General features: G+C 35.9%; 1 protein-coding gene across 44 annotated transcripts in view; it reads left to right on the forward strand.

The window, feature by feature from the left end:
• kcnc3a (potassium voltage-gated channel, Shaw-related subfamily, member 3a) overlaps window positions 1–25,685 on the forward strand; it is a 113,809-nt gene that overhangs the window by 73,006 nt on the left and 15,118 nt on the right. For 18 of the 44 annotated variants that reach the window (XR_012399763.1, XR_012399768.1, XR_012399770.1 and 15 more), the window contains 2 exon segments: window positions 5,401–6,385; window positions 14,230–14,436. Coding sequence is in view for 27 of the 44 variants with exons in the window: in XM_009299549.5 (XP_009297824.1) it covers window positions 5,401–6,385; window positions 14,230–14,436 (1,192 nt within the window). In the remaining 17 variants the exon portion in view is untranslated. 44 annotated transcript variants of the gene reach the window in all.

Below are 25,685 nucleotides of genomic sequence, written 5' to 3' on the forward strand. Positions count from 1 at the left end.
GTTAAATTAGTTCATGCTAATCGGGTTGGGGAATTAGTTAATTCTCCCAGGATGCTTCAGTCCTTCATTTGACTGCTAGTCGTTCGTCATTGGAGGATTGACCTGACTGCAGCTATTTGAGAAATGTCCTTAAAACTGTTTTTTTAATAGGTATCTTAATTCAAATGGTTAAGTAACTGTGTTTGTGTCTGTGTGTATGCTTTCTTTTGGTGTTAATTGTTTTTTTGTATGCGATGGAAGAACTGAATTCGGTATATCTGTGCACCTGACTGCAAAAATCATTTTCGCTATCAGCATTTCATCTTATTTAAATCTAAAAACAACAATAAAGATACTTATAAGATATATTTAGATCATACTGGGAATACATTTCATGATTTTTAGAGTCGTTGGATCACTGTTTTTTCACACTATAAAAGTGTTTGTGTAGGACTGGGCGATATGGCAAAAATGCAGTCTCGAATAATTCTTTTCCATATTGAACAATAATGATATATATATATAAAATATATATATAATTTCAATATCAGTTGTTAATGCTTCCAGATTTAACAGAGCATCCCAATACTGACTAAAGCTACAAAATAGAGGGTCCATTAAATGTCATAACCTATTTTCAGTGGCTGATGATCTTTGGTGGACGAAATATTGGGGCATCTCTAATATTAACACACTTCTAGATTCCCATTGTTGCATTGTTGCAATGCTGTGTGATTGGCTCTTTGATCATCAATACAGAGTAAAAAAGTTGAGAGCTTATCATGGTTATCAACATAAATTTGATTGTGATTCGATATAATATTGTTTATTGGCCCAGCCCTAGTTTTGTGTAGTTTTTGTGTTCTTGTTGTGAACTTGCTGTGGCTTGAACAGATTGGTGTAAACTTGTTTGATATACGTTTGTGTTTGTGAGAAGTGATATGGGAGTTAGTGTAAGACTAAGACTGCGTTGTTGGGTGTGTGTTATTGAAAACACTTTTGTATAATATTTTAGGGATTGTTTCTCATAATTGTATATTATGTGTTTTTGTGCTGTACCATGACTGGTTTAGGTCAGTCACGATTAAGCATCGATTCTTCAGAATATTGTTAAAGAGTGAAAATCAGGAATACGCTTGTGTAGTGTGTACAGGCGTACATAGGCATGAAATGAAAATCATAACGGTTATAGATCTGTAGTAAACAATTTATATTATATATATATATATATATATATATATATATATATATATATATATATACACATTCTGATGAAAGTCTTATATGTTTTATTTCGGCTAAAATAAAAGCAGTTCTCAATTTTTAAAAAAAACATTTTAAGGTCAAAATTATAAGCCCCTTTAAGCTATATATTTTTAAAAGTCTACGGAACAAACTGTCGTTATACAATGACTTGCCTAATTACCCTAACCTGCCCAGTTAACCTAATTAACCTAGTTAAGCCTTTAAATGTCACTTTAAGCTGTATAGAAGTGTCTTGAAATATATCTAGTCATATATTAATTATTGTCATCATGGTAAAGATAGAATAAATCAGTTATTAGAAATGAGTTAATAAAACTATTATGTTTAAAATTGTGAAATAATTTCTCTCTATTAAACAGGTTTTGGGGGAAAAATAAACAGTGGGGCTAATAATTCAGGAGGGCTAGTAATTCTGACTTTAACTGTATATACTATTTTTATTAACCCGTTGGAAAGTTTTACTTGTTTAAAGAACAAGAAGTAAATGAAACACAATTCAGTTGTATCTATTATATTAAAAAGAAACGAAAAGCACTGTAAGATTGTAAGAATGTACATTTTCTTCAAGGAAATCATTTTTATTTAAAATTTATTTTTATAAATTTTTATTTTAACTTAATGTTTTAGTTATTTTTGTATTTATTATTAGTTTTATATGGTTTGTAGCTATTCTATATTATAAACCTAATAGTTTCAGAATGTATATTAGTCTTAGATTTTAGTATTTATTATGTTTATTAGGTTCAGTCATTTTAGTACTTATTATAATAATTCTCATTTTGCCTGTTACATCATATATACAACTTCGATTAGTATTTATTTTATATCAAATTAACTAGTTTTAGGGCAGCAGGGTGATGCAGTGGGTAGCGCTGTCACCTCACAGCATGAATGTCGCTGGTTTAAGCCTCGGCTGGGTGCTCCGGTTTCCCCCACAAGTCCAAAGACATGCGCTATAAGTGAATATAGGCTAAATTGTCCATAGCGTGTGAATGAAAGTTTATGGGTGTTTCCCAGTGATGGGTTGTGGCTGGAAAGGCATTTGCTGCATAAAACATATGCTGGATAAGTTGGCGGTTCATTCCGCTGTGGCAACCCCTAATTTATAAAGGGACTAAGCTGAAAAGAAAATGAATGAACTATATTCACAATCAATACTTTAAAAACAGTTAAATGTGTTGAGTTCAGACGAGCTAAAAATAAAGATTATGAAAATAATTTGGGCAGTGCGAATGTCTGCCGTGCAGTCAAGAAATGTGTGGGACGACATCTGGGCAACTTTGCAGGAAAGCCACAGAGACAGAGAAACTGAAAACATGGTCAGTGCAGAGGAGCCAGGAAAGGAGGTGGAGAGATGTTCCTCTGCAAAAGCAATGGTTTACCCCAGTGCAGGGAGGAGGGGCGAGTGCAGAGCCACAGAGAAATGAGGAGCGGGGGGGTGTGTGTGAATAATGTGAGCACTGCAGCAACAGCAGCACTTCACACACACACACACACACACCAAATAAATGGCTGTAATGACGGGCTACGTATTTAAAAAATGACAGTATGGATGCTGGCACTGAGGTGGACTGAGATAAACAGATTATATTGATTGCAGGTGATGCTAGAAGAGGCCGTGGGCTTTTACAAGAGACGTGCAGTGGCCAATCAATGCACATCTATCTGCGGGAGAGCCAACATGACATCTCTGTTTTGAGAATGGTGACCACGCACACTGCTATAATTCACCAGCCCTTCCTTCTCCTCTCCCATTTCCTTATGCTCTAAATATACTCTTCTTTTCTCCTCTGGGCGTCCATTACTGTTCTTCATACACATAGCCATCTCTGCTCTGCTTTTCTTCCTCCTTCATACGTTCTGCTCATTTCTTTCTTCCCCTGTGTGGTGTTTCCTCAGTGCAGCGTGTCAATGAAACTGCTGCATTCACACCATTCCCAATGTTCTCACAACACTTGTGCTGTTTTGTTGAAGCGTTTGGCGCCCTCTATCTGTAGTACATGTTTTTTTTTTTTTTTTTTTAATAGAGAAAGACCTCTGCAGTGGTCCGAACTGCATCACAGCAGCTGTTTGCAGAGATGTTTGACAGCTTATTTTGTTTTCAAGGGTCTTTTCGTATGCTTGTGTACTGCTTATGGTTCTTGTGTATTAAAAGAGAGGCCTAGCATGCTAACAGGTCTTCAATCTGTGCTGTGGCAAAGCAGAGATCCTCTTTTACGTATAGTTAAAATCAAGTGTCTCATTTTAGTCCAGTCATTTGTGCGCCTGGGTAAATTCTTGTAAATGCATTTGCATACTTTAATACTTTCATTACAGTAATGGGATTAGTGGTACATACATCAGCTCCTTGTGGTTATAGCTTTAGTTACTAAATCAAGGTGTGTCACTGTTTGTATAATTAGTCCTATGCCATGAGTACAGTTTATAGTGTAATTAATAGGAGTGTGTGGTAAATCTGTATTCAGTAATGATTATTCATGTTGCTGAATGTGTTTTTGTGGTGATGCCGCAGCATGGTTTAGTCCTGTCAAGGGTAAATATATATGAATGACTCAGGGGTGTAGATTTAGCATGAATAAAGGGGACGTTTCCCCACCAATATCCACCAACTACTGAAATGTCCCCACCAATAGTTGAATTCACTTAAAAAAAATAACGCTGTCAACATTTAACTGGACATGCAGAAAGGGTTAAATAACATTCTATATTTTGAGTCGCACCGCCCCCGGAAATCAAACGAACATTGTCCTGTCATGTGAGAGGCTGTAGCTGCATTCAGATGTAGCAGCACCAAAACTGCACAGGGGAATTTTTCCATGCAAGAGTTAGGGTGTGATGTGGGTGACGTGCAATTAAGGATGGTGGTGGCAAACAAAAGGACATAAGGAGCTTTAAAAAAAAAAAAAAAAAATTGATATGAACTCAAGTTCACTACTGAATAATAATGTGTATCATAATAATGGTAACATTATTGCTAGTGTGAGCTTCCTGGTGACGCAGTGGGTAGCACGATCGCCTCACAGCAAGAAGGTCGCTAGTTTGAGCCGCAGCGGGGTCAGTTTGCATTTCTTTGTGGAGTTTGCATGTTCTCCCCGTGTTTCTGTGGGTTTCCTCCGGGTTCTCCAGTTTCCCCCACAAGTCCAAAGACATGCAGTACAGGTGAATTGGGTAGGCTTAATTGTCCATAGTGTATGTGTGTGATTGTGTTTGGATGTTTCCCTGTGATGGGTTGCAACTGGAAGGGCATCCGCTGCGTAAAACATAAACTGAATAAGTTGGTGGTTCATTCCACTGTGGCGACCTCTAATTAATAAAGGAAGTAAGCTGAAAAGAAAATTAATGAATGAATGAATGTTTAAAATGTAACTTGTTCCAATTAAACTTCTTGTTTGTTGTTTTCTACAAATTCACATTTTCAAACATGTTCAATGCATTTAGCAAATGGCACTTTTGCTTGTGTGATATCATAATAAATATACGAAAGTCAATATGATAGTCAATACATTGTGATAATAGTCGTCATCATGCATTTAAATTGTTTAACTTTGTTTTGGATTGTTTTGTGCAAAGTGAGTGACATACACAATAACGACAGCTCATGCTTTGTTACAACAATAATATAAACTGTATTATCATGGACCATAACTATGACACTCCCATAGTGAGAAATGGGGTCACACTGAAAATCCCATCAGGAAAAAGTACAAATAGCTAGATGATGCGCTTGAGCCAAAAGTGTGGAATGTTGGACACTTCATGCACTTAACTGTCTGATTTACATAGCGGAGGCGGGCAGCCATCAGACTACTGTGCTGGATGAGAAAATAGTAGTGTATTGTTTATCTACTGGGATATACAACTTTATTTAACAATAAATTATTATTTATTTGTATTCAGTAAGATTTTAGATTCCACTAGTTGTTGAAGAAAGCAGAAATGATTCTTGATATGGATATTTTAGGTCAAACTGTCATTATTTTTACAATTCTGCCACTCTTCAGCCGTAAGAACTGTAACAGTTCCAAAATCAAATAGAGACCTCACTTATTTCAATGTATAATATTAATGTGCTCATCTTTTCATCTCTTTTTGTGTCTCCCTGTCTCTCTCTCTCTCTCTCTCTCCCTCTCTGTGTCTTCCTCTCTCTGTTTTCAGTATGTGGCGTTCGGCTCGCTCCTGTTCATCCTCATCTCCATCTCAACATTTTGCTTGGAGACACACGAGGCCTTCAACACCATCTACAATAAGACAGAGAACGTGACGGTGGGGAACGTCACGCGGGAAGAGGTTGTGTTTGAGGTAGTGACTGACAACTGGCTGACCTACGTGGAGGGCGTTTGCGTGGTCTGGTTCACCATCGAGGTGTTCACCCGTGTCATCTTTTGCCCGGACAAGGCTGAGTTCTTCAAGAGCTCGCTGAACATCATCGACTTTGTAGCCATCCTGCCCTTTTACCTAGAGATGGCGCTGAGCGGCCTCTCCTCTAAAGCAGCCAAAGATGTGCTGGGCTTTTTGCGTGTGGTGCGATTTGTCAGAATTCTGCGAATCTTCAAGCTCACGCGCCACTTTGTGGGGCTGAGGGTGCTGGGCCACACACTCCGTGCCAGTACCAATGAGTTCTTGCTCCTCATCATCTTCCTTGCTCTTGGGGTGCTCATCTTCGCCACTATGATCTACTACGCCGAGCGCATCGGCGCCGACCCGGATGACCCTACAGCCAGTGCCCACACCGCCTTCAAAAACATCCCCATCGGCTTCTGGTGGGCGGTGGTCACCATGACGACTCTAGGCTATGGTGACATGTATCCCGAGACATGGTCGGGCATGTTGGTGGGCGCCCTGTGTGCCCTGGCAGGCGTGCTGACCATCGCCATGCCTGTGCCCGTCATTGTAAACAACTTCGGCATGTACTACTCTCTGGCCATGGCCAAGCAGAAGCTGCCCAAGAAGAAGAACAAGCACATCCCACGGGCGCCGCAGCCTGGATCGCCCAACTACTGTAAGCCAGATGCCCTGGCCATGGCCACTGCCTCGCCGCACAGGATCATGGGTAATGTGCTGGGCAGTATGGTGGTCTCTGGAAGCATGGCAGGAGACTGTCCTCTTGCACAGGAGGAAATCATAGAGATTAACAGAGCAGGTGTGTGTGAGTGTGTGTACCCATGTGTTTATGTGTCTGTGTGTGTGAGGTACCTATGCATCAAAGCCCAAAGTATACTTTGTTTTTATTTATAAGCTATGGTAAACTTACTGTAAATGTAACACAAATTTTGCTATCGGCACAGCAGGTGTGTATTGTATTTTAGTAGCCAGATCGTACGCACAGTTTGCACACTCACTTAGAATTGTTTGTGCACTATTTAGCTTGTCTACAAGGATTTAATATGGAATCTGGTCCTGGTTTTATTTGAAACAATTATGTATTCATTTATTTAATTATTTAACCAGGAATGTCCCATTGAGATAATATATCTTTCACCTAGGAGTCCTGGTCAAGACAGGACAGATTTCCAAAAAAATTTTAAATACATGACACAACACATAGACACACACGAAAATAGTATAAAGCATAATCAGTTGTTAAAACATGTGCAGTTTTCTAAATTAACAATCTTTAAAATATTTTTAAAATCCAGCAATAGATGGTACTTGATAGATGGATAGATGGAAATAGAGTAGTTGCTTCAAGAACTACATCGCCCTACTCAAGATAGCAAACAAAACAGATACACTGACAAGCTCATATATGAGGAGATTAAATGCTGTTTGCAAACTCTGTTTAAAACAAAACACTGCAAGCATTGTTTGTTTTTAAAAGATCTGTAATAGATGTCTAATAGACGTCTAAACATAGTCGTGTTGGCTAAAACAATGCTAAACTTGGGCTGTCCACGAAAATCTAATAGACGTCTAAGAATAGGCCAAAACTAAACTAGTCATCAAATAAACAGAAATGACTGACTACACATAAAAGTCAGCAGTCCATTCCGCTGTGGCGACCCCAGATTAATAAAGGGACTAAGCCAAAATGAAAATGGTTGAATTAATAAATATAAAGTCTATCTAATCTGTTTATTTGACAATTAGCCTAGTTTTGAGCTATTCTTAGACGTCTATTACATTTTCACTGACAGCCCAAGTTTAGCTTTGTTTAAGCCAAGCTGACTATGTTTAGATGTCTAATAGACATCTATTAAACACAAAATTGTTTGCTGAGAACATTTTTATCACTCATAACTAGGATCACAAGAAATCTGAAAAAGTGCTCATATATTGAAAGTGAAAGTGCTCATATATTTTATTTACAAAACTGTTTGTAAAGTCATATTTTCAGTTTTTTAGTAGATATATTATAACATGAGAGACTTGCTTTGTTTACCAAATTAGTGGCTCTAGATGGATTTGCATTGTAAACATTAAATAAAAGTTAAAAAGATATTATTTTCCAAATCATATATTAGGTTTTAATTTATGTAACTCCCAAAATAATAATAAATCTGCAGATTTTTTTTTACAAAATTCTCTGCAGAAATAGCAAAAAATGCCTGCAGATTCTGTCTGGCCCTACTCATACCCTTGTAGAGAAGAAGCAGACACTGGACAAGGATGAATCTTTATAGTTTGCTTGTGTCTTTTATGCCTAGTATATTATAGAACGAATGTTTTATCGACTACAGTGAAAGTGTTTTTGCACGAACTGGTGGAAGTACCTGCTTTTGGAGTGTTCGCACCACAGGAACTGGGAGTAAATTTAATCAAGGAACGCCCTTTGGGAAAACTAAATTAGCTCCTACTTTAGAGCAGAGTCTAATTCAGCACAATGGGAGCTACCAGTGATGAAGTGCTTGCTGATTTGGTGAATGCGTGCCACACAAAACACCAGCACAGTATTTCACAGGGTTACAAGACATGCACATTCAGAAAGCTAATGTTAGAGCATTTATCTGACGGCTTTGTTGGCGGTATTGTGTTCTTTTCTTTTCTAATCTCTGATGAAATGTAGCATCAATGCAAGTTGTCATTTATGATTTAGTCCTTCTGTTTGGTGTTCAAATTGCATAATTTATTAGTCTGCGTTCTATCTTTGTCATCACAAAGCTCATGACACAATGAAAACACCACTTTAATCACAACAACCTCCAACCTTCAGTTGTTAATTTTGTTAAATGCGACGCTTGATGTTGTTGTTGGTTAGTTTACATCACTTCAGAGTTCCTGGAGATGCAACCAAGGGGAAATTAGTTCTCATGGACTACATTAGGCCTGGTGGAACGTTCCTGTAACTATCAAAAGTGTGAAAGCCGATATTCATTAGTAAAAATGGAGTATATTTTGGGCTAAATAGGTTACATTCCCATCAGTAATACAATTGATCCCTATATTACTGACAAAGATATGCTGAGATTTAAATGAGTGTATTTTTTTTATGTGTGTGATGTCCACGAGCCCCGTCCCAGCCATCATGAAAGTTTTGCTCAAGGGCCTGTGGTCAACATTTATAGATCTTTATAATCAACTGTCATGGCCTAAACTGGGTCTTTTATATAATCCTGCACAACTGCCTACACACATACACACACAAATATTTGAGAGTTAATATGCAAAAACAGACTGTCATGTCAGGGTTTGACAGAAGACAGGAATCTTATTAAATTTATATAGCAGGATTATGCTTCATGCATCCCAGTCAGTTTACTCTTACACTTCCAGAAGAAATCCAGCCAATCAAAAGAGAAGGAGATGGAAAACTGAATTTAGCAAAACAGCTTTTGGTAGATGATTGACATGAAGCTTATAGTACTTTTTGTGTGCGCAGTTTATTTTTGCAGTCACTGCACTGCTTAGATGTAAATATCTAAATGCTGCCATTAGTAAAGCAAAATTCCTTATGTAGTAATTAGGAATGTGCCGATATAAGATTCTGATGATATGATAAAAATTTCATGGTTTTACGATATTGTAATCTCTGCTCTAAAATATATTTTTTTTAAATGGGTAAAAACAAAAACTTTTTTCCCTTTGAACTCAAAATATTTCATTTTGAGAAACTTTTATAATATTTTGTTACAGTAAACACGTCAGGTTAAATAATTTGAATTTATCGTTGACTTCTGCTATCTTCATCAAGTTCTAAAACACAGATTTCATTACAATTTAATATGACATCTTGGATATCTTTTCTGCTGGAGTTACTGTTGTCCTAAAAACCTTAAAACGTTAAAAAGATCATACCCATACCTTAGGAATGGTATTGCAGAAACTTTGACTTTTTCAAACCATGGTATACCTTGAAAACGGTTATCATCCTATGCCTATTAGTAATGGCACATCAGTTAATGAATATGATCATAAAAAATTGTTAGAAAAATGTATATTCAAACAATACAAATTTAGATTTTGATATAAACCTTAATTTTCTAGAGTACTTTGTATTCTATTGTAGAAAAAATCCAGTTTCTTCAAAATAGCTTCTCTTGTGTTTAATGAAACAAAGTCATAAACAAGTAAAACAAGTGTTAATGAGGACAATTTATTTTTGGGGAACTATGTCTTAAAGCAGGGGTCACCAAACTTGTTCCTGGAGGGCCGGTGTCCTGCAGATTTGAGCTCTAACCCTAATCAAACAGACCTGAACAAGCTAATCAAGGTCTTTGTAGGTATACTTGAAACATCCAGGCAGGTGTGTTGAGGCAAGTTGGAGCTAAACCCTGCAGGGACACCGGCCCTCCAGGACCGAGATTGGTGACCCCTGTCTTAAAGTAATATAACCGTTGCAAGTTATTATGGGATTACTCACTTTTTAAAAGTAAAGTCAGCTTGTCACAAGGCAACACAATAAAAAATAATAAGTCTACTCTTTTTTTAAAAAAGTAATTAATCACTTTTAGAGTGTAATAATAAGGTTTGTTTCATTAAACCAGGACATTATAATTATTTCCAAAGTATCATGTGACACTGAAGTCTTAACATTTTTAACATGATTCCCAATGTTCGGGTTAACGCATTACAAGTAATGCGAGTTACATAATAATATTACTTTTCTAAGTAACAAGTAACGCATTACTTTTAATAAATAAATTATAATATTTGAGTTATTTTTTTGATAATGTAAACCGAGTTACTTTTTAGTTTAATTAATTCGCTTTAAAAAAATAAATTGCTGAATTAAAATTAAAGTAGACACATAAATCATACATCAATGAGAGAATGTGTTCATTATTTTGAACGCATCAAAGAAAAGGAAAAGGGCATTATAGTCTCAATCGATTGTGATTTTACTTAAGACAAATAGTATAAAAATAGTAAACAAAGACAGACTGCTTTAAACTTTCATTAATCTTTATATAAAGCATGTAGAGCTCTGGGTGCAAGAAGTTCTTAGACAACATTTACCCTAATTGTTTTTTTTTTTAGGTAAATTTAGGTGTATATTAGTATGTTGTTAATTGCAGAGCTCCTCTATTAAAAAGCTATTATTTTTAATAGCTTAAACCAGGTCAGAAAAACTAACACAAAAGTAACTCAAAAGTAGCTTAACACATTACTTAACATAAAAAAGTAACTAAGTAACACAACAAATTACTCTTTTAAAAAGAGAAACTCAATATTGTAATGCATTACTTTCAAAAGTAATTTTCCTTAACACTGAGGACTCCAACATATACTGTAACTTTGGAGTGTTGTGGTAATTTTTATATTAAATATCTAGAATATTTATAATATTTTACTCTTTATTATAGCAATTAATAGTGAATCTGACCCCCCATAATGGTGTTGTTTATTAGTAGACCAGGAATGAACAAGTAGCATCAGTCCTAAACAGTTTTGCTCATGTCGTTGTTAGTTGTATATATTATATTGTAAAACGAGCGCAAAGGACTGTTAAAAAAAAAAAAAAACATGTGTGTGTTAGTCAGGTTCAGTCAGAGAGCTCATATAGCCGAAAGAGCTCCGTCTGTCATTACTCTGCAGATATACACACCCCATGCTAAGATTAACATGAGGCAGATTAGTCACAGCCCCTCAGATTAACATATGCTGCATTTGATCTAATGCTACTCTGCTTACATCCACCTCTCTGCCTGTTTTCATCTGATTTCAGCAACAACACAGATGTCAGATATACATAACAGATTTGAAATGGCATCATTATAAATAATATAACTTTTGTCATTAAAATGACCATTTAAAGGAACTATGAGTATTTCGAGAGAATGAGAGCTGTTATTTTTGGCTCCTCCTCGCCTTAAAAAATTAAAAAACAAATACATCCACTTGGTGTGAGAAAACACTCTAACACACGTGCCTTCCTGCAGCTTCAAATCCCACATGCCCTTGACACCTACAATACTGGCAACACTTTCATCATGGATCCTTACTGTTAATGAAGTTTTATAAACTAGTGTAAAACTAAATCTTTCAAATTTACAACGCATTCGTTTGTTTGTCCTCAGTCCCCATGAGTGAGTGTGTTTGGTTTTTTTTGGGGAATGTGTGAGAGATGCTCTGATTCTGTAGTTCAGTTTTATGCTGGATTTTTAAAAGGGTTTCCTCCAAAATTAATTATTTAATTAGTTTTATTCATCCTCATGACTTTCTAAACCCATATGACCTAAGTTTTTTGGTGAAAAGGAAAAGGAGATGTTGTGAAGAATGTTTAAGCTGCTCCTTTTTATATAGTAAAAGTAAATGATGATCAGGGGCTGTCAAGCTCCAAAAATTGCACAAATGGCAATATTAAAATCAATCCTATAAAATAAGTGGAGCCTAATAAAATGCAGTTGTCCACTGTGCCTTTCACTATGGGTTCAAATGTCATGCAAAACAAACTTTCATTAAACATTTTAACATTAAATAAAGCCAATAATCGGTTCTGTACCTTAGATAATGGGGTCAATAAAATCAGATTTTTTGTTGGTGTTGCTATAATTAAAACATATTTTGCTGTGTGTGTTATAGACTGGCTGATTTAGGCCTTTGGTGAATAAATATGAGAGGAAAACTGCCAGTAGATGGGACTGCCAGTTCCTGTCTTGATGAGAAATTCATTGGATCAATCATTCCAACTATTCATTAAAAATGGAAAATTCTTTTAGAAATAAAGTGACTGACTGTATTTTAAAAGGGATCAGGAAAAGGAAACAGATTCCCTAAGAATCATCTGGCTCTGCTCATTGTTCATTGACAAAAAAAAAAAAAAAATAACAATAACACTGTGTTTAAACTGTAACTACTCGTCTCATAGACTGATCTGATTCAGAATAAAGAGCATTTTTGCTTGTAACATATTAACTTATTTAAAAATCAAAAGCCCATACAGCAACATTTTATCTTTCATAACTTACAGTTGCAATCAAAATTATTAAAGCCCCTTTGAATTTTTTCTTTTGTAAATATTTTCCAAATGATGTTTAACAGAGCAAGGAAATTTTCACAGTGTGTCTGATAGTATTTTTTTTTCTGGATAAAGTCTTATTAGCTTTATTTTGGCTAGAATAAAAGCAGTTTTTTCTTTTTTAGAAACATTTTAAGGTTAAAAGTATTAGCTACATTAAGCTTTATATTTTTTACCCTAACCTGCCTAGTTTACCTTATTATCCTAGTGTCTTGAAAAATATCTAGTGAAATATTATTTACTGTCATCATGGCTTAGATAAAATAAATCAGTTATTAGAAATTAGTTGTTAAAACTATTTAGAAATGTGTTGAAAAAATATTCTCTTCTTTAAACAGAAATTAGGGGCAAAATAAACAAGGCGGGGGTAATAAATGGGGGGGGGGGGGGGTGTAAATTCTGACTGCAACTGTACATTAATTACAGTTTTATTCTAGCACTAAATTCTTTAAGACTCTCTTTAAGATGAGTTGTTTTTCAAAATTAGTGTCATTTTTGATAATATCAGCTTTCTCGTGGTTAAATAAGCCATTACTACATTAATGTAGACTGTAAACACTTCATGCCCCCAGGCTGAGATTATTGTCATAGTTTGTAAGCTGTTCTTCCAGCAACGCTGACACAGAAATAGAAACTGTTTCTAAAATAGAAACCCTGTGGCATCACATTGAATCTGCTTAGAACACAGTATAATGTAGGACCAGGCAGAAATGTATCCAGTATGTACTTCACTTTAAGTATATTTGACATTTACTCCCATGTATGGAAAAGAGCAGCATGAACATTGTGCTAAATTTCTCCTTTTGTGTTCCACAGATAATAGAAGTTCATATGGATTTTCGAAGACATAAGAGTGAACGAATGGTTTTTGTTTAATTGTTTTCAAAATATTTTTTATGATCCCTTTAATGAGTGTAATGTAATGGCTGTCAGGGAGGTGAGTTATATCGAGCGTAGTGAACCTAATGTCTTGACCTTTGCTATAGATCTCTAAGTCAATCATTCATCGCTCTTTGTCACCATTCCTGCGTTAAGCTGTTCATCACCTGTCCAGAATTCAGTCACATGGACTGCCGTTTTCATAGTGAAATAAATATTTGTCATTTCCTCCATGAGGTCCAGTTGCATAAGCAGTCTTTATGCTATCTTTTTCTCCCTCACCTCCTCATCCTCCTCCTCCTCTTTCCATCTCTCTCCACATCTTTAGCAGGCTTTGCCCCCTGGCTCATTTCTGTAAATTGTTGAGCGGTAACTCACGTCAAATTAGATTTGACTGCTGTGTTGGAAGCTAAAAGAACAAGTGCCCCTGCAGCTTCTTTGTTTGAGTGTGTGCACATCTCACTCTTTCAGACACACTCATTCATGCTGCGTGTGTGTGTGTGTGTGTGTTTGTGTGTGATGTTCCCCTGTGATGCTGGTGCTCTTTTTGTGGCACATCTCTATTTTTGCTGCTTTTTATTCATCCCTTTTCATCCCTGACTTTTTTTTTTGTTCTCTGCCCCTGTTGTTTCATGCTACTATAACTCTCTTTGGTGTCACATACATACGGTACAGCTAATAATTCCTTTCTTTCTCTCTCTGTCTGTCAGACTCGAAGCAGAATGGGGATGCTGCAAATGCAGCTCTGGCTAATGAGGACTGTCCCACTATAGATCAAGTGTTGGGGCCAGATGATAGGAGTCCAGCCACCGGTGGGCTGGGCACAGGCACGGGGCGTGAGCGTTACCCCCATGATAGGGCCTGCTTCCTCCTCAGTACTGGAGAGTTCCGCACCACAGACAGCAATGTCAGGAAAGGTATGCAGCACCCACTAACAAACACATTATTATACTCATATTTTCACTGAACGTTACGTAGAACAATCATATAAAAGGTAAGTTATATGTTCAAATGTTTATTATTTCATATTAGTTCACACACACACACATTCCATGACAAACACCTGCAGCAAAATGTTCATACATATTATGTCGATAAACATCTATACACAAACATACACTTCAGAGGTATACATGTTCAAAACAGACCCTCCTGAACCCATACTCTCAGTATAGCTCCTCGTCTTCTCATCCTGCCTTTCTCCTCATAATTCAACACATCAATCATTCTGAAGGCGCTCATCATTAGCAAAACTCCTAGAACACACACAGTAATGATTCAGTTTCTATCTAAGATAATAGTGTTTAATCTTTGATCAAATCTGAATTTCTCAGTGAAAATAATCTGAGCACCATTTTAATTATTAACATATATATTTAACCAGTTTGCCGCATCTGGCCAACAAGCTCTTCATATTTTTCTATCTATCTATCTATCTATCTATCTATCTATCTATCTATCTATCTATCTATCTATCTATCTATCTATCTATCTATCTATCTATCTATCTATCTATCTATCTATCTATCTATCTATCTGTCTATCTGTCTGTCTGTCTGTCTGTCTGTCTTTCTGTCTTTCTGTCTGTCTGTCTGTCTGTCTGTCTGTCGGTCGGTCGGTCGGTCGGTCGGTCTGTCTGTCTGTCTGTCTGTCTGTCTGTCTTTCTGTCTGTCTGTCTGTGTCTGTCTGTCGGTCGGTCGGTCGGTCAGTCGGTCTGTCTGTCTGTCGGTCAGTCGGTCTGTTTGAATCTGATTTGTGTGTCTGTCTGTTGTTCCATCTGTCTGTCTCTTTGTCTGTCTCTCTGTCTGTTTGTCTGTCTGTCTGATCTGTGTATGTCTGTTTATCTATCTATCTATCTATCTGTCTGTCTGTCTGTCTGTCTGTCTGTCTGTCGGTCGGTCGGTCGGTCGGTCGGTCGGTCTGTCTGACTTTCTGTCTGTCTGACTTTCTGTCTGTCTGTCTGTCTGTCTTTCTGTTTATCTGTCTGTCTGTCTATCTATCTATCTATCTATCTATCTATCTATCTATCTATCTATCTATCTATCTATCTATCTATCTATCTATCTATATGTCTGTCTGTCTGGCTGGCTGGCTGGCATGCCAGCTGTCTGTCTGTCTGTCTGTCTGTCTGTCTGTTTATATATCTGTCTTTCTGGGTTGTGCAAAATTTAGAATTAAAGAATCGTGTCTCTTTCAATCCATGAATTATATTTAATTAGAGAATGATGAATTTGAATTTGAATTGGAATAACAGCATCCACCTAGGTTAAGGTAAATTTATCTATATTTAATTTCAAAACATTTATTCATTATTGCAGTTCTTTGCATTCAAATGAGAATTGCAATTTTGTATACAGTTTTTGAACCTAAATTCATATTTAATTGGCATTCGCGAACTGTGAAAATGCTTTCTCAATTCACTTTGATGCAAAACCCTTCTAGCTGTCTGTCCCTCTGTCAAGCTCGCTCTGTCTCTTTCTATCTATGTATCAGGCTTGCCTTTGCTCTTTCTTGATCTCATTCATTGATTTATTACTTCATTCTCTTTCTCTTCCTGGCCTTCCACCCTGACTTGTTTCTTTCTCTCCTTCCATCCCTTAATCTTGCCTTTTTTCTTCTTTTTATTCCTCCACACCTCACTCTTTTCACGACACATCCTCTTATATTTGTTCTGTATTTTTTGCAACGGCATGATTGACATCTGCTGCCTTCCTTTCTATACTATACCTTCCTACTCCTGCACCTTTCCACCAACCTCCACGTGTCCCAAATACACAACCAAATCCTACAACCCCCTCACAAAAACACTAGACGCTGCAGGTGCCAGGCCAGTCTCCCCAGGAGAGGAATGGTTCAAGCCGGAAGGGCCACTGCTACAGCAGGACCTCAATGCCAATTCTGCCTCTTCCTGGATCAAACCATAATCCTTCAGAGGTAACACCCAAAAAGCAACCTGTAATTCAGTGTAGACATTAATTCTCTGCACAAGGTCAATATTTTATTATTAGCATACTGCTAATTCTCAAGGAAACAACAATGTATGCACATATTATTTCAGAATGACTCTTTCACTGCTATTTGTTCTGTATTTAGCACATTTTACTGTTCTAAAGCAACTGTGTAAATGAACTGAAAACAGCAGCAGTCATACTCAATGCTTAAGTGCACAGAATTAAATTAAGGCTGATGTCTCATGACACTGATTTTACTTAAGGGCTTAATATCTGAATAGACTTGAAATCGTGCATCAATCAAATCAGAAATTATGTTTATTAGTGAGCAATAGTGTTTTTAAATATAATTTACTGATTATACCAATGTCTTTCTTGAATCAATAAGATTTTATTAACACAATAAAACAAACAGCATTACATTAATTTATGCAATGTACATCTAATATCAAATTAAATATGAAGTAATGAGACATGAGTGGTCCATAATGGCCAACAAATGCTAGAATACATTTAAAATACTTGAAACGTGTAAATCCAAGTTTGCTATATAGATAAGAATATTATAAAACATTAAATACATCATGAACTGCATTTTTCTTATTTTATAATGTTCTTTTTACATTAAAATATAATTTATAAACACTAAGCTAATTAATTTTTTAAGTCTTGGAAATTACATGATGATTTTTAAAATACAGTGACCTCTTTAATGTCCAATGATAAGTTTTTAGGAAATCCATGACATTTTAAATATGAGAAAATTCTGTTATTGACTAATTGGCCTGTTTGTAACTTGTTGTAGAATTTGGTAACACCACATTTAGGCATTCGATTGACTTTTATCAGGCCTATACAGAATCTGTGCTTTTTGGCCGATCATTGAGTCTAATTATCTGCTTAGGTAAATGTGTGGACATATATATTCGTTTAGTTTTTATATTAATTCAATGGCTAATGTTATTGATTAATATGCAAATGGTTATATGATTTATTTACCATACAGTTTGTAAAGCTATATTTTCTGTCTTTTAAAATATATGTTATATTAGACATTGCTTTGTTTACAGTCTAATTGAATTTGCATTGTAAATCCTAAATACAAGTTAAGAATTAATTTTAATTCTATGTGATACGCTTTTAGTTAATATACTCTTAAAATCATTCTACATAAATTTGCAGAGTTTTTTTTTATTAGGTAGTGTTTTACAATAAGTTTATATTAGTTAATGTTAGTTACAGTTTTTCTCGGTCACTTTGGTACATTTCTCAGATCAGAATTGAAATTTGCAAAATAGTAAGTGCGTTTCTTAAAACAACACGTACAAATACCCTTAGTTCATTAATCAAAACTAAATTTCTGGGTCAATTAATGTGTCATTGCCATCAGATAGACAAATCCTTGTGTCATTATGTACAGATAAGAGAGTCAAATTACATAGCCATGTTGTCAATATAGTGTGTTTTGGAGGGGTGTTCTGAGGCTTTTTTGCTGTTTGTACTGTAATTTGTTGACAGATTATCTCATTGTTATACAGAAAGGAAAAGAAAACACCGCATAGCACAAAGAAAAAACTAAACAAAAGTAGAAATGTGAAGATAGGAAAATCTTCGTTCAGATGCACCTTCATTAGAAAAAGGCAAGAATCACCTGGAAGAAATTTACCAATTGTTGACAGATTTAGAAAAAAAGTCTAATGGAAATGTATAATAAAATGCATTATGACAAAATATTATGACAACTTGTTCAGCCATTTTGCATGTAAAGACTTAAGCCATGAACAATTAAATGTTGTCAGGGGTGAGACTGTTCAACAGAGGCCAAAATAATACATTTTGATCAACATGATATAAGCAATTGATAATGTAGGAAACATCAGAGAATTGCACATAATCATTTGCATGTATGTACAAAAGCATTTGCAAGTTGCTCAAAGGAACGAGAAGCTGTTTTTCTGATGTGCCAAAGTGACACAATGATCTGAAGATTGATTAGGGAGTTTTGAGAATTTCAATTCTGATCTGAGAAATGTAAAGTGACTGAGAAAAGCTGTAATGTATTTACTGACATGAACAATCAATGAACAATACATTTAATACAGTATTTGTTCATGTTAGTTATTGTTAGATAATGTAAATAACATTAACAAGCATTAATTTGGATTTTAACATTGCATTAGTAAGTGTTGAACTACGTTTAATAAATGCTGTACAAGCATTGTTTATTTACCACATTTACTTATGAAACCTTATTGTAAAGTGTTCACCAATATTCTGCACAGAAATAACAAATAATGTCTTCAGATTCTGTCTGGTCCTATTAGCAACCAGCAGTAATTCGAGTAATATTAGACGGTCTGCGTAATATCTGGTAGCATTTATTTTGATGCTCCTCCAAAAGACATTCACATTCACTGACTATACTGTACATATCTTTGCAGCTACACGTCAGCTCATTCCACTAACCCTAACTTAACAGTCTGCTAATACTACTTACACTAATAAAATCTAAATAAATGATGACTGACATTTTGCCCTGAGCCATAGTTAATATCTGAACATGACTCACTCCAAGCTAGGATCAGTATCTCCTCTTTCTCTCTGACTCAAATGTGAATAAGTGTTTGCTCAGACTAGCTTTGAAGCCTCCGCTACACATCTACAGCACACATCTTTCTCAAAGGCTAAGCGTTGTATGAGTGATCTCCTTCATCTCTGTCTCTCTCATTCTCTCTTTCTCATTTTACCCTCAAAACTAAACTTTCGTCATTCTAATAATATTTGCCTCTAATTTTTCCTTTATTTCTCCATCTCTCTCTCACTCTCTCTTCCTCCTATTCAGTCATCTCTCTCACTCTTTTCTGAACCGAGCACCAGAGATTAACTTAACTTAGTTGAAAACACACTTCAGTTCACACACCCACACATGATCAAATGAAACTGTGTTAAAACTTGTTTATATTTATGTGTGATAGAATTTATGCTTAATTTGTGTATGTATGAATGTATGTGTGTGTGTTTGGGGATGTTGTATTTTCTGATGGTGCGCTTGTCTGACGAGCTGTTGTTGTGTTATCTCCTTCCTCAGGTTGTGTCGTGTCATGCGTTTGTATGTCAGCTCTTGTTGCTACACTGTTACATTTGTCTTCCCTTGTTCGTGTGTTGTTGTGTGTGTGCACTGTAATCCATTCGGTGTTGCTGTGACTTCTTCCTCCTCCTTTTCCTCCCTAGCCGTGACCTTTCACCTTACTTGAGCTCCCCTTAGGTTTTTTGTAGAACGTCTTTTCAGCCCTTCCTACGATATACTACCATTCACAGGCAACACGCATTAAGCACTGACCTAAATATTATGAATTGGACTCGGATTTCTGTCATATCAAACAGGTTTAGCTTAACTTATGAGTGTAGATGTTCCGTTTTGCCTTTGTTTGGCTGTATTAATTCCATCCCTCAACATGTTTACAAACTGAAAGAAATCCAAAAGAAGATTCCTTAGGGGTTTTGGTGAACGGTCACTGAGCAGGGTTGTGATTTATTTGCATTTTCACTTTTATTTATTTATTTGTTTTAAATAAAGCTAATTTCTTCTCTCTCCTGGAACTGCCCTCCACTCTGGGGTCCACTGACCAGTGTTTCATCACAGCCACACGATGAAAACCCTTCATTATGTTGACTAGAAATGGTGAACTCCAGCATTGTAGTGTTTTAAGATGACCCTTTAGGGCTGTGCTGAAACACTGGGCTCTGACGCTGTTAGGATGTGTGCTACAGTCCTGTAGTCTAACTGGTCAGGGGGACAGTTTTGTCTCACATACACACAAAAACATCTGCTAGACTTGAATGAAACACATGGACATGTCAAAAGGGAATTTTATGGTGAGGGTTTTACAAAAATAAACCATACACATTTAAAGCAAACACATACACTGATGCTCACAGACACAGGTAAGTTTATGTTGGGCTGTTGCTATGATAACCGGACACTATATGTGCTGTGATGCTATTTTTACTGCAAAGGTTCCATTTAATGTGTTTAGACCCAATCTAAGGCCACTTATGGGCATTTTCTTATTAAAGGGGTAGTTCACCCAAAACTGAAAATTCTGCCATCATTTACTTTTTTCTTCCCTCTGTTGAACACAAATGAAGATATTTTTAGAACATTTTGGAAGCATTTAACTATTGACTTTCATAGTATTTGTTTTTCTTTCTGTGGAAGTCAATAGTTAAAGGTTTACAGCTTTCTTCAAAATATCTTTGACAGAAGAAAGAATGATTTTTTGGGGTGACTGTCCCTTTAATATGGGACTGTTTTTGTTTCACTTTGCTATTTTTCACCTTTTCTCTCTCACTCTCTCTCTGTTTTAATGTGGTCACAGTTCCTCTCCAATCACACTTTTAACTCTGTTGAAATGAATACAAAAGAGCTCAGGTCAGGAAAGGTCAAAGGTTGGACAGTTTCCCACCTTTTTTATATGTAGATCTCATAATATTGACCACGTTGTGTGTGTATGTAGGATTGTCTGGAGGTGTTAATGTTTATTTGTTGTGGAGTGTCTGAGGGTTTTGGTTCTTTTTGTTTATATTTGTGCTTATATTTGAGTATATCGTGTTTACTTTTAGTCTAGATCAGTGGTCACCAAACTTGTTCCTGGAGGGCTGGTGTCCTGCAGATTTTAGCTCCAACCTTAATTAAACACATCTGAACAAGCTAATCAAGGTCTTACTAGGTATACTTGAAACATCCAGGCAGGTGTGTTGAGGCAAGTTGGAGATAAACCCTGCAGCTACACCGGCCCTCCAGGACCGAGATTGGTGACCCCTGGTCTAGATGGTTTAAAATTAATCAATTCAAATTGGCAATTCATTTACTCACCATTATTTCAGTCTAAGCCTGGCTCACTTTCTTCGCTTTGAAGCAAAATGTAAATGGTTTATCAGAATGTCCAAGCTCCTGTCTTCTATACAGTTTGTAAAAGGGCAGTCAAACATTCCAAAGAGGAAAAAAAAAAAATATTAAAAAAAGCATTCCCTAAGTTGAAAAGATCAAAGATGAGACTTCCTAATCAAACTTACAATCATGGTTTAGTAATGCACATACTATAATGTTTTAAATAACTTTTGTGAAATAAGATTATCGGTAAAATAATGTTCCATCTTTATTCAGTTTAACAAATATATTTTATTGAACATTCAATTATATTCTGACCTGCACTTACAAAAACAAATCAATGCTCATTTTTATTATAAAAATTATTAAAAGTACTTGCTGACAAAGTGTTTACTGTAAGTAAAGTAAAGAACTAAAATTTAAAACAATTATTTATTTATTTATTTTTGGTCTACATTATTATCCATAAATAGATTTAATATCTTGTAATTACTATTTTTTGTTCTAAATATGTTTGACAAGTATTTCATTATTTAAAATGACATTTTAATAAATGCCTTTTGTAAATTTTGACAAACATATATATATATATATATATATATATATATATATATATATATATATATATATATATATATATATATATATATATATATATATATATGTATGATAAACATACATTAAAGACAGACTAATATACAAAAATAACAAAATGTGAAGTTGTGTTCCACTTTTGTTTTTTAGTGCTTGAAACCTCTTTTCCATGTTTGAAGCGTTGTTCTGTCGATTTGTCCTACATTGTCTGAATTTTCTATCTCCCATTTAAAAAGTGTAGGTAGGACATTTTGATGACGACATAAGCTACCCATCACATTGTGCCAGTGTAAATTTTGATGTGGAGTGGTGTGATATAAGGCTGTTACAGTATATCACCCTAATCCACCCCATTCCCAAACCCCAACCATAGAACCATTCAAATACAGTGTTGATAGCAAAACCTGAAGAGTGGGGTCAAATGTTAGGACACCAGTTATGAAGAAAAAGCTATATTGGGGTGCATGACAAATGAAAATAATGTGTTTTTTTTAACCCACTTGAAATATTAGACATATATCTTGTTTGAATAAATTCACAGTCACAAGCTTAAAAAAAATCTGACTTTGACTTTCCCCAATAGCACTGTCTCATCAAGACTGTAAATCTGATTAAAGGTCATGTGGTGTATTCCAGCATTATTATCTGTATTACAAGTTTTTAGAGGTCAAACTGTGAGACAGCTTTATGTCAGGAACGTTTATGCATTTGCTAAAAATCTTGCCTTGACAAACTCCCTTTTTAACATCAGGAAAAGAGTAGCTTGGTCATTCTTTTAAATGTTCTCCTTTTATATATTGATTGGAAGATATATACAAAAAGGTGAGTAAATGATGACAAAACTTGAATAGGTGAATTACACTGCCCTCCTAAATCACCATAGCAGGTAGTTATTCTCCCCACTCGAACCTCTGCCTCTCTCTATTTCTGCCTCCTGCCCTCTCACTCCTTCTTACCCACTGTTGCCAAGGAAACAGTGGAAGAGAGCATTCTGGGATTAAGTGGAACATGACGAAATATAGAATGAAAGGGTTAAAGAAGGTTCAGACTAACAAATGACATTCAGCCTTTCTAAATTATACTAACTAATACCAAACTAATTGTGTTACAAATTACAAACTCACAAAACTCCACTTACTCCCAAATTGCACTCTCATTCTTTAAATGTCTATCAAAACTATTTTTTTTATATTTCCTCCTTTTATCAATCATTCATTTCGTCTAAAGTGCTCTTTTGATGTGTTTTTTTTTCTTTTTTTTTTTGCATTTTATATTTTGAGTACACTGAGAGCTTGGACACGTACCCTTGGGCCCTGCCATTGACAGACTCTGGTGGTGAGGCTAAATGTGTAAGAGCTGCAGTCTGGATGCTGGCCATAACACAGTGACTGAGGGCATTGTGGTCATCTTCCTCTCTAGCCATTGTCTTAAAGCGTAGAAACAGTACTGCACTGCAGGGCTGCAGTCACACCCGCCTCTCGCTCTCTCATTTCTCTCCCTCTGCAGACTGATTGATTTTCCCCTGTACTCTCATTTAACCTCACCTCTGAATCTTTGCCGTAACCGGAGAACCCGAGGGTTCTCTCTGTAGGGCTCTTGATGAGCAAGAGCGATTCATTATCAATTTGACCATATCATGTTTCGCTGTGGGTATAAACAGATGCTGCGTGTCCTTTTCAAATCATTTTTAAAGGATCCCGCAAAACCCTTACAGCTTTGCATTTAACCGCTGTCTTTTATATATACTGTATATATGTGTCAGTTTGAGTGCAGCCTCGTGCAAAAAATAAATTGGATTACTTTATGAATTAGCTGGTATGTCCGCAGAATGGCAGTGTTGATTTTTTTTCCCAACAACCGAATTGGCACAATTGCTGATTGCAACTGCTTTTTCATGACATTTTCTAGTCATTCAGCATTTTCCACAAACATTACAGCCAACTGTCAGATTTCCAAGCTGCATCGGTGTGAGATTTTGACTGCAGTGCAGTAAAAATTGAGTGGCGAAAGATGGCTGAGAGGTTGCTAGCCTGGCCGATAATGCTTCCAAAGAGGTCAATGCTCTCATACTGTTTAGGTCACTGCACCTCGAGCCTGTCACAACCTTACCTGATGATGAGCTATATAGCATGCCAGTATTAATTAAGTCTCTTAAAAGTCTTATTTTCTTATCAAGGAGAAGCTAAAACATTTGCCTGGCACTCATACTGAAAGTGTTGGTGTATATTAAAGTTGTGCATTATGCATTTTTTTTGTTTTGTTTTTTTGTGGCTCCTGTGTTCATATATCTCAGCAGTATTTGTGACCCTGGCCCACAATACCAGTCATAAGTGGCATTTTTTTTTTTTTAAATTAAGGTTTATACATCACCTAAACATTGAATAAATTAATATATGGTTTGATGGAATAAGACAAAATTTGGTACACTGATTAAAATTTTGGATTTTGAGGGCTCAAATAAATCAAAATATTGAGAAACCACCTTTAAAGAGTACCTATTTTACCCCTTTTTCAAGATTTAAAATAAGTCTTTTGTGTCTCCAGAAAGTGTCTGCAAAGCTTCAGTTCAAAACTCCCATCAGATTATTTATTATATCTTTCAGAATATTGAAATTTTCTGCTCTGAACACAATATAGCTGTTTTTGTTGATTGTGCCGTTAATGCTAGATCTCCCCGCTCATCGTTCCCACGTATCTGCATCAGATAAACAGCAGAGTGACAGACATGAAGGAAGCAGATCACACGTAACGTTTGTGAGAAATACAACAGTAAGAACTTTCCCAATGATCATTTGATGTATTTGTTGGTGAGTTTATTCAAGCCTTTTTGCAATGATGAGTCACACACAACGTTGTTACAAAATCCACGCACATACAAACACGTGCACACACACACACAAACACACACACATAGTGCTCGTTTAACTTTGCATGCAAATGTGACTGGATACATCTTAATATCCACTGCTATATGGCTATTTGTTATGTTAATGTACAAAATAAACCTGATTTAAGACCTGACACGTGGCTGTTGTGATAAAGACGGTAAAATTGCTGTTATTCATTACAAACATGCGCTTTTTTCAAAACGTTTTAAACTCGTAAAACTCATTCTAGATTACATTTTATGATGATTGATGATCACAGTGAGCTGAACAGATTTTTTAATCCCAGTTGCTTTGCGCACATCCTGTCTTGTTGATATGATTATACGTGATACTACGAAGACATGTTAATACGCAGCTGTCAATCAATTCGGTGGCCGGGAAACCGCATTTTGAGGTTACGTTGCGGTGGGTCTCAAAATGGGAGGGATTTGGATCCCATTTTAACCTCAGGAAATAAAAAAAGAGACTTATTTTGTTTCTATCACTTTAAAATAACAGTGGACACACTATACCTACACACAGCTCTATGCAAACAGCTTACAAAAGATGATTTTCATTATAGGTGCCCTTTAAAGTTGTCCAAATTAAGTTCTTAGGAATGCATATTGCAAATCAAATATTAAAATTCTGATACATTTACAGTTGGAAATCTGTCATTTTACCTTATACAGTTTATTTTTGACCGTTGAAAAAACATAAGACTGGGTTTGTAGTCCAGGGTTACATTAGTTAGTTGTGTTAAAGATCATGAAACATAGTCACGGCAAATTATTAATTAAGTAGACTTTTTCTATCTGCAGACCTACTTCGTTTTTCTTAAGCCTGATTCTGTTTTCATGGTG

Source organism: Danio rerio, chromosome 3 (genome assembly GCF_049306965.1).
Source record: "Danio rerio strain Tuebingen ecotype United States chromosome 3, GRCz12tu, whole genome shotgun sequence".
Classification (NCBI taxonomy): domain Eukaryota; kingdom Metazoa; phylum Chordata; class Actinopteri; order Cypriniformes; family Danionidae; genus Danio; species Danio rerio.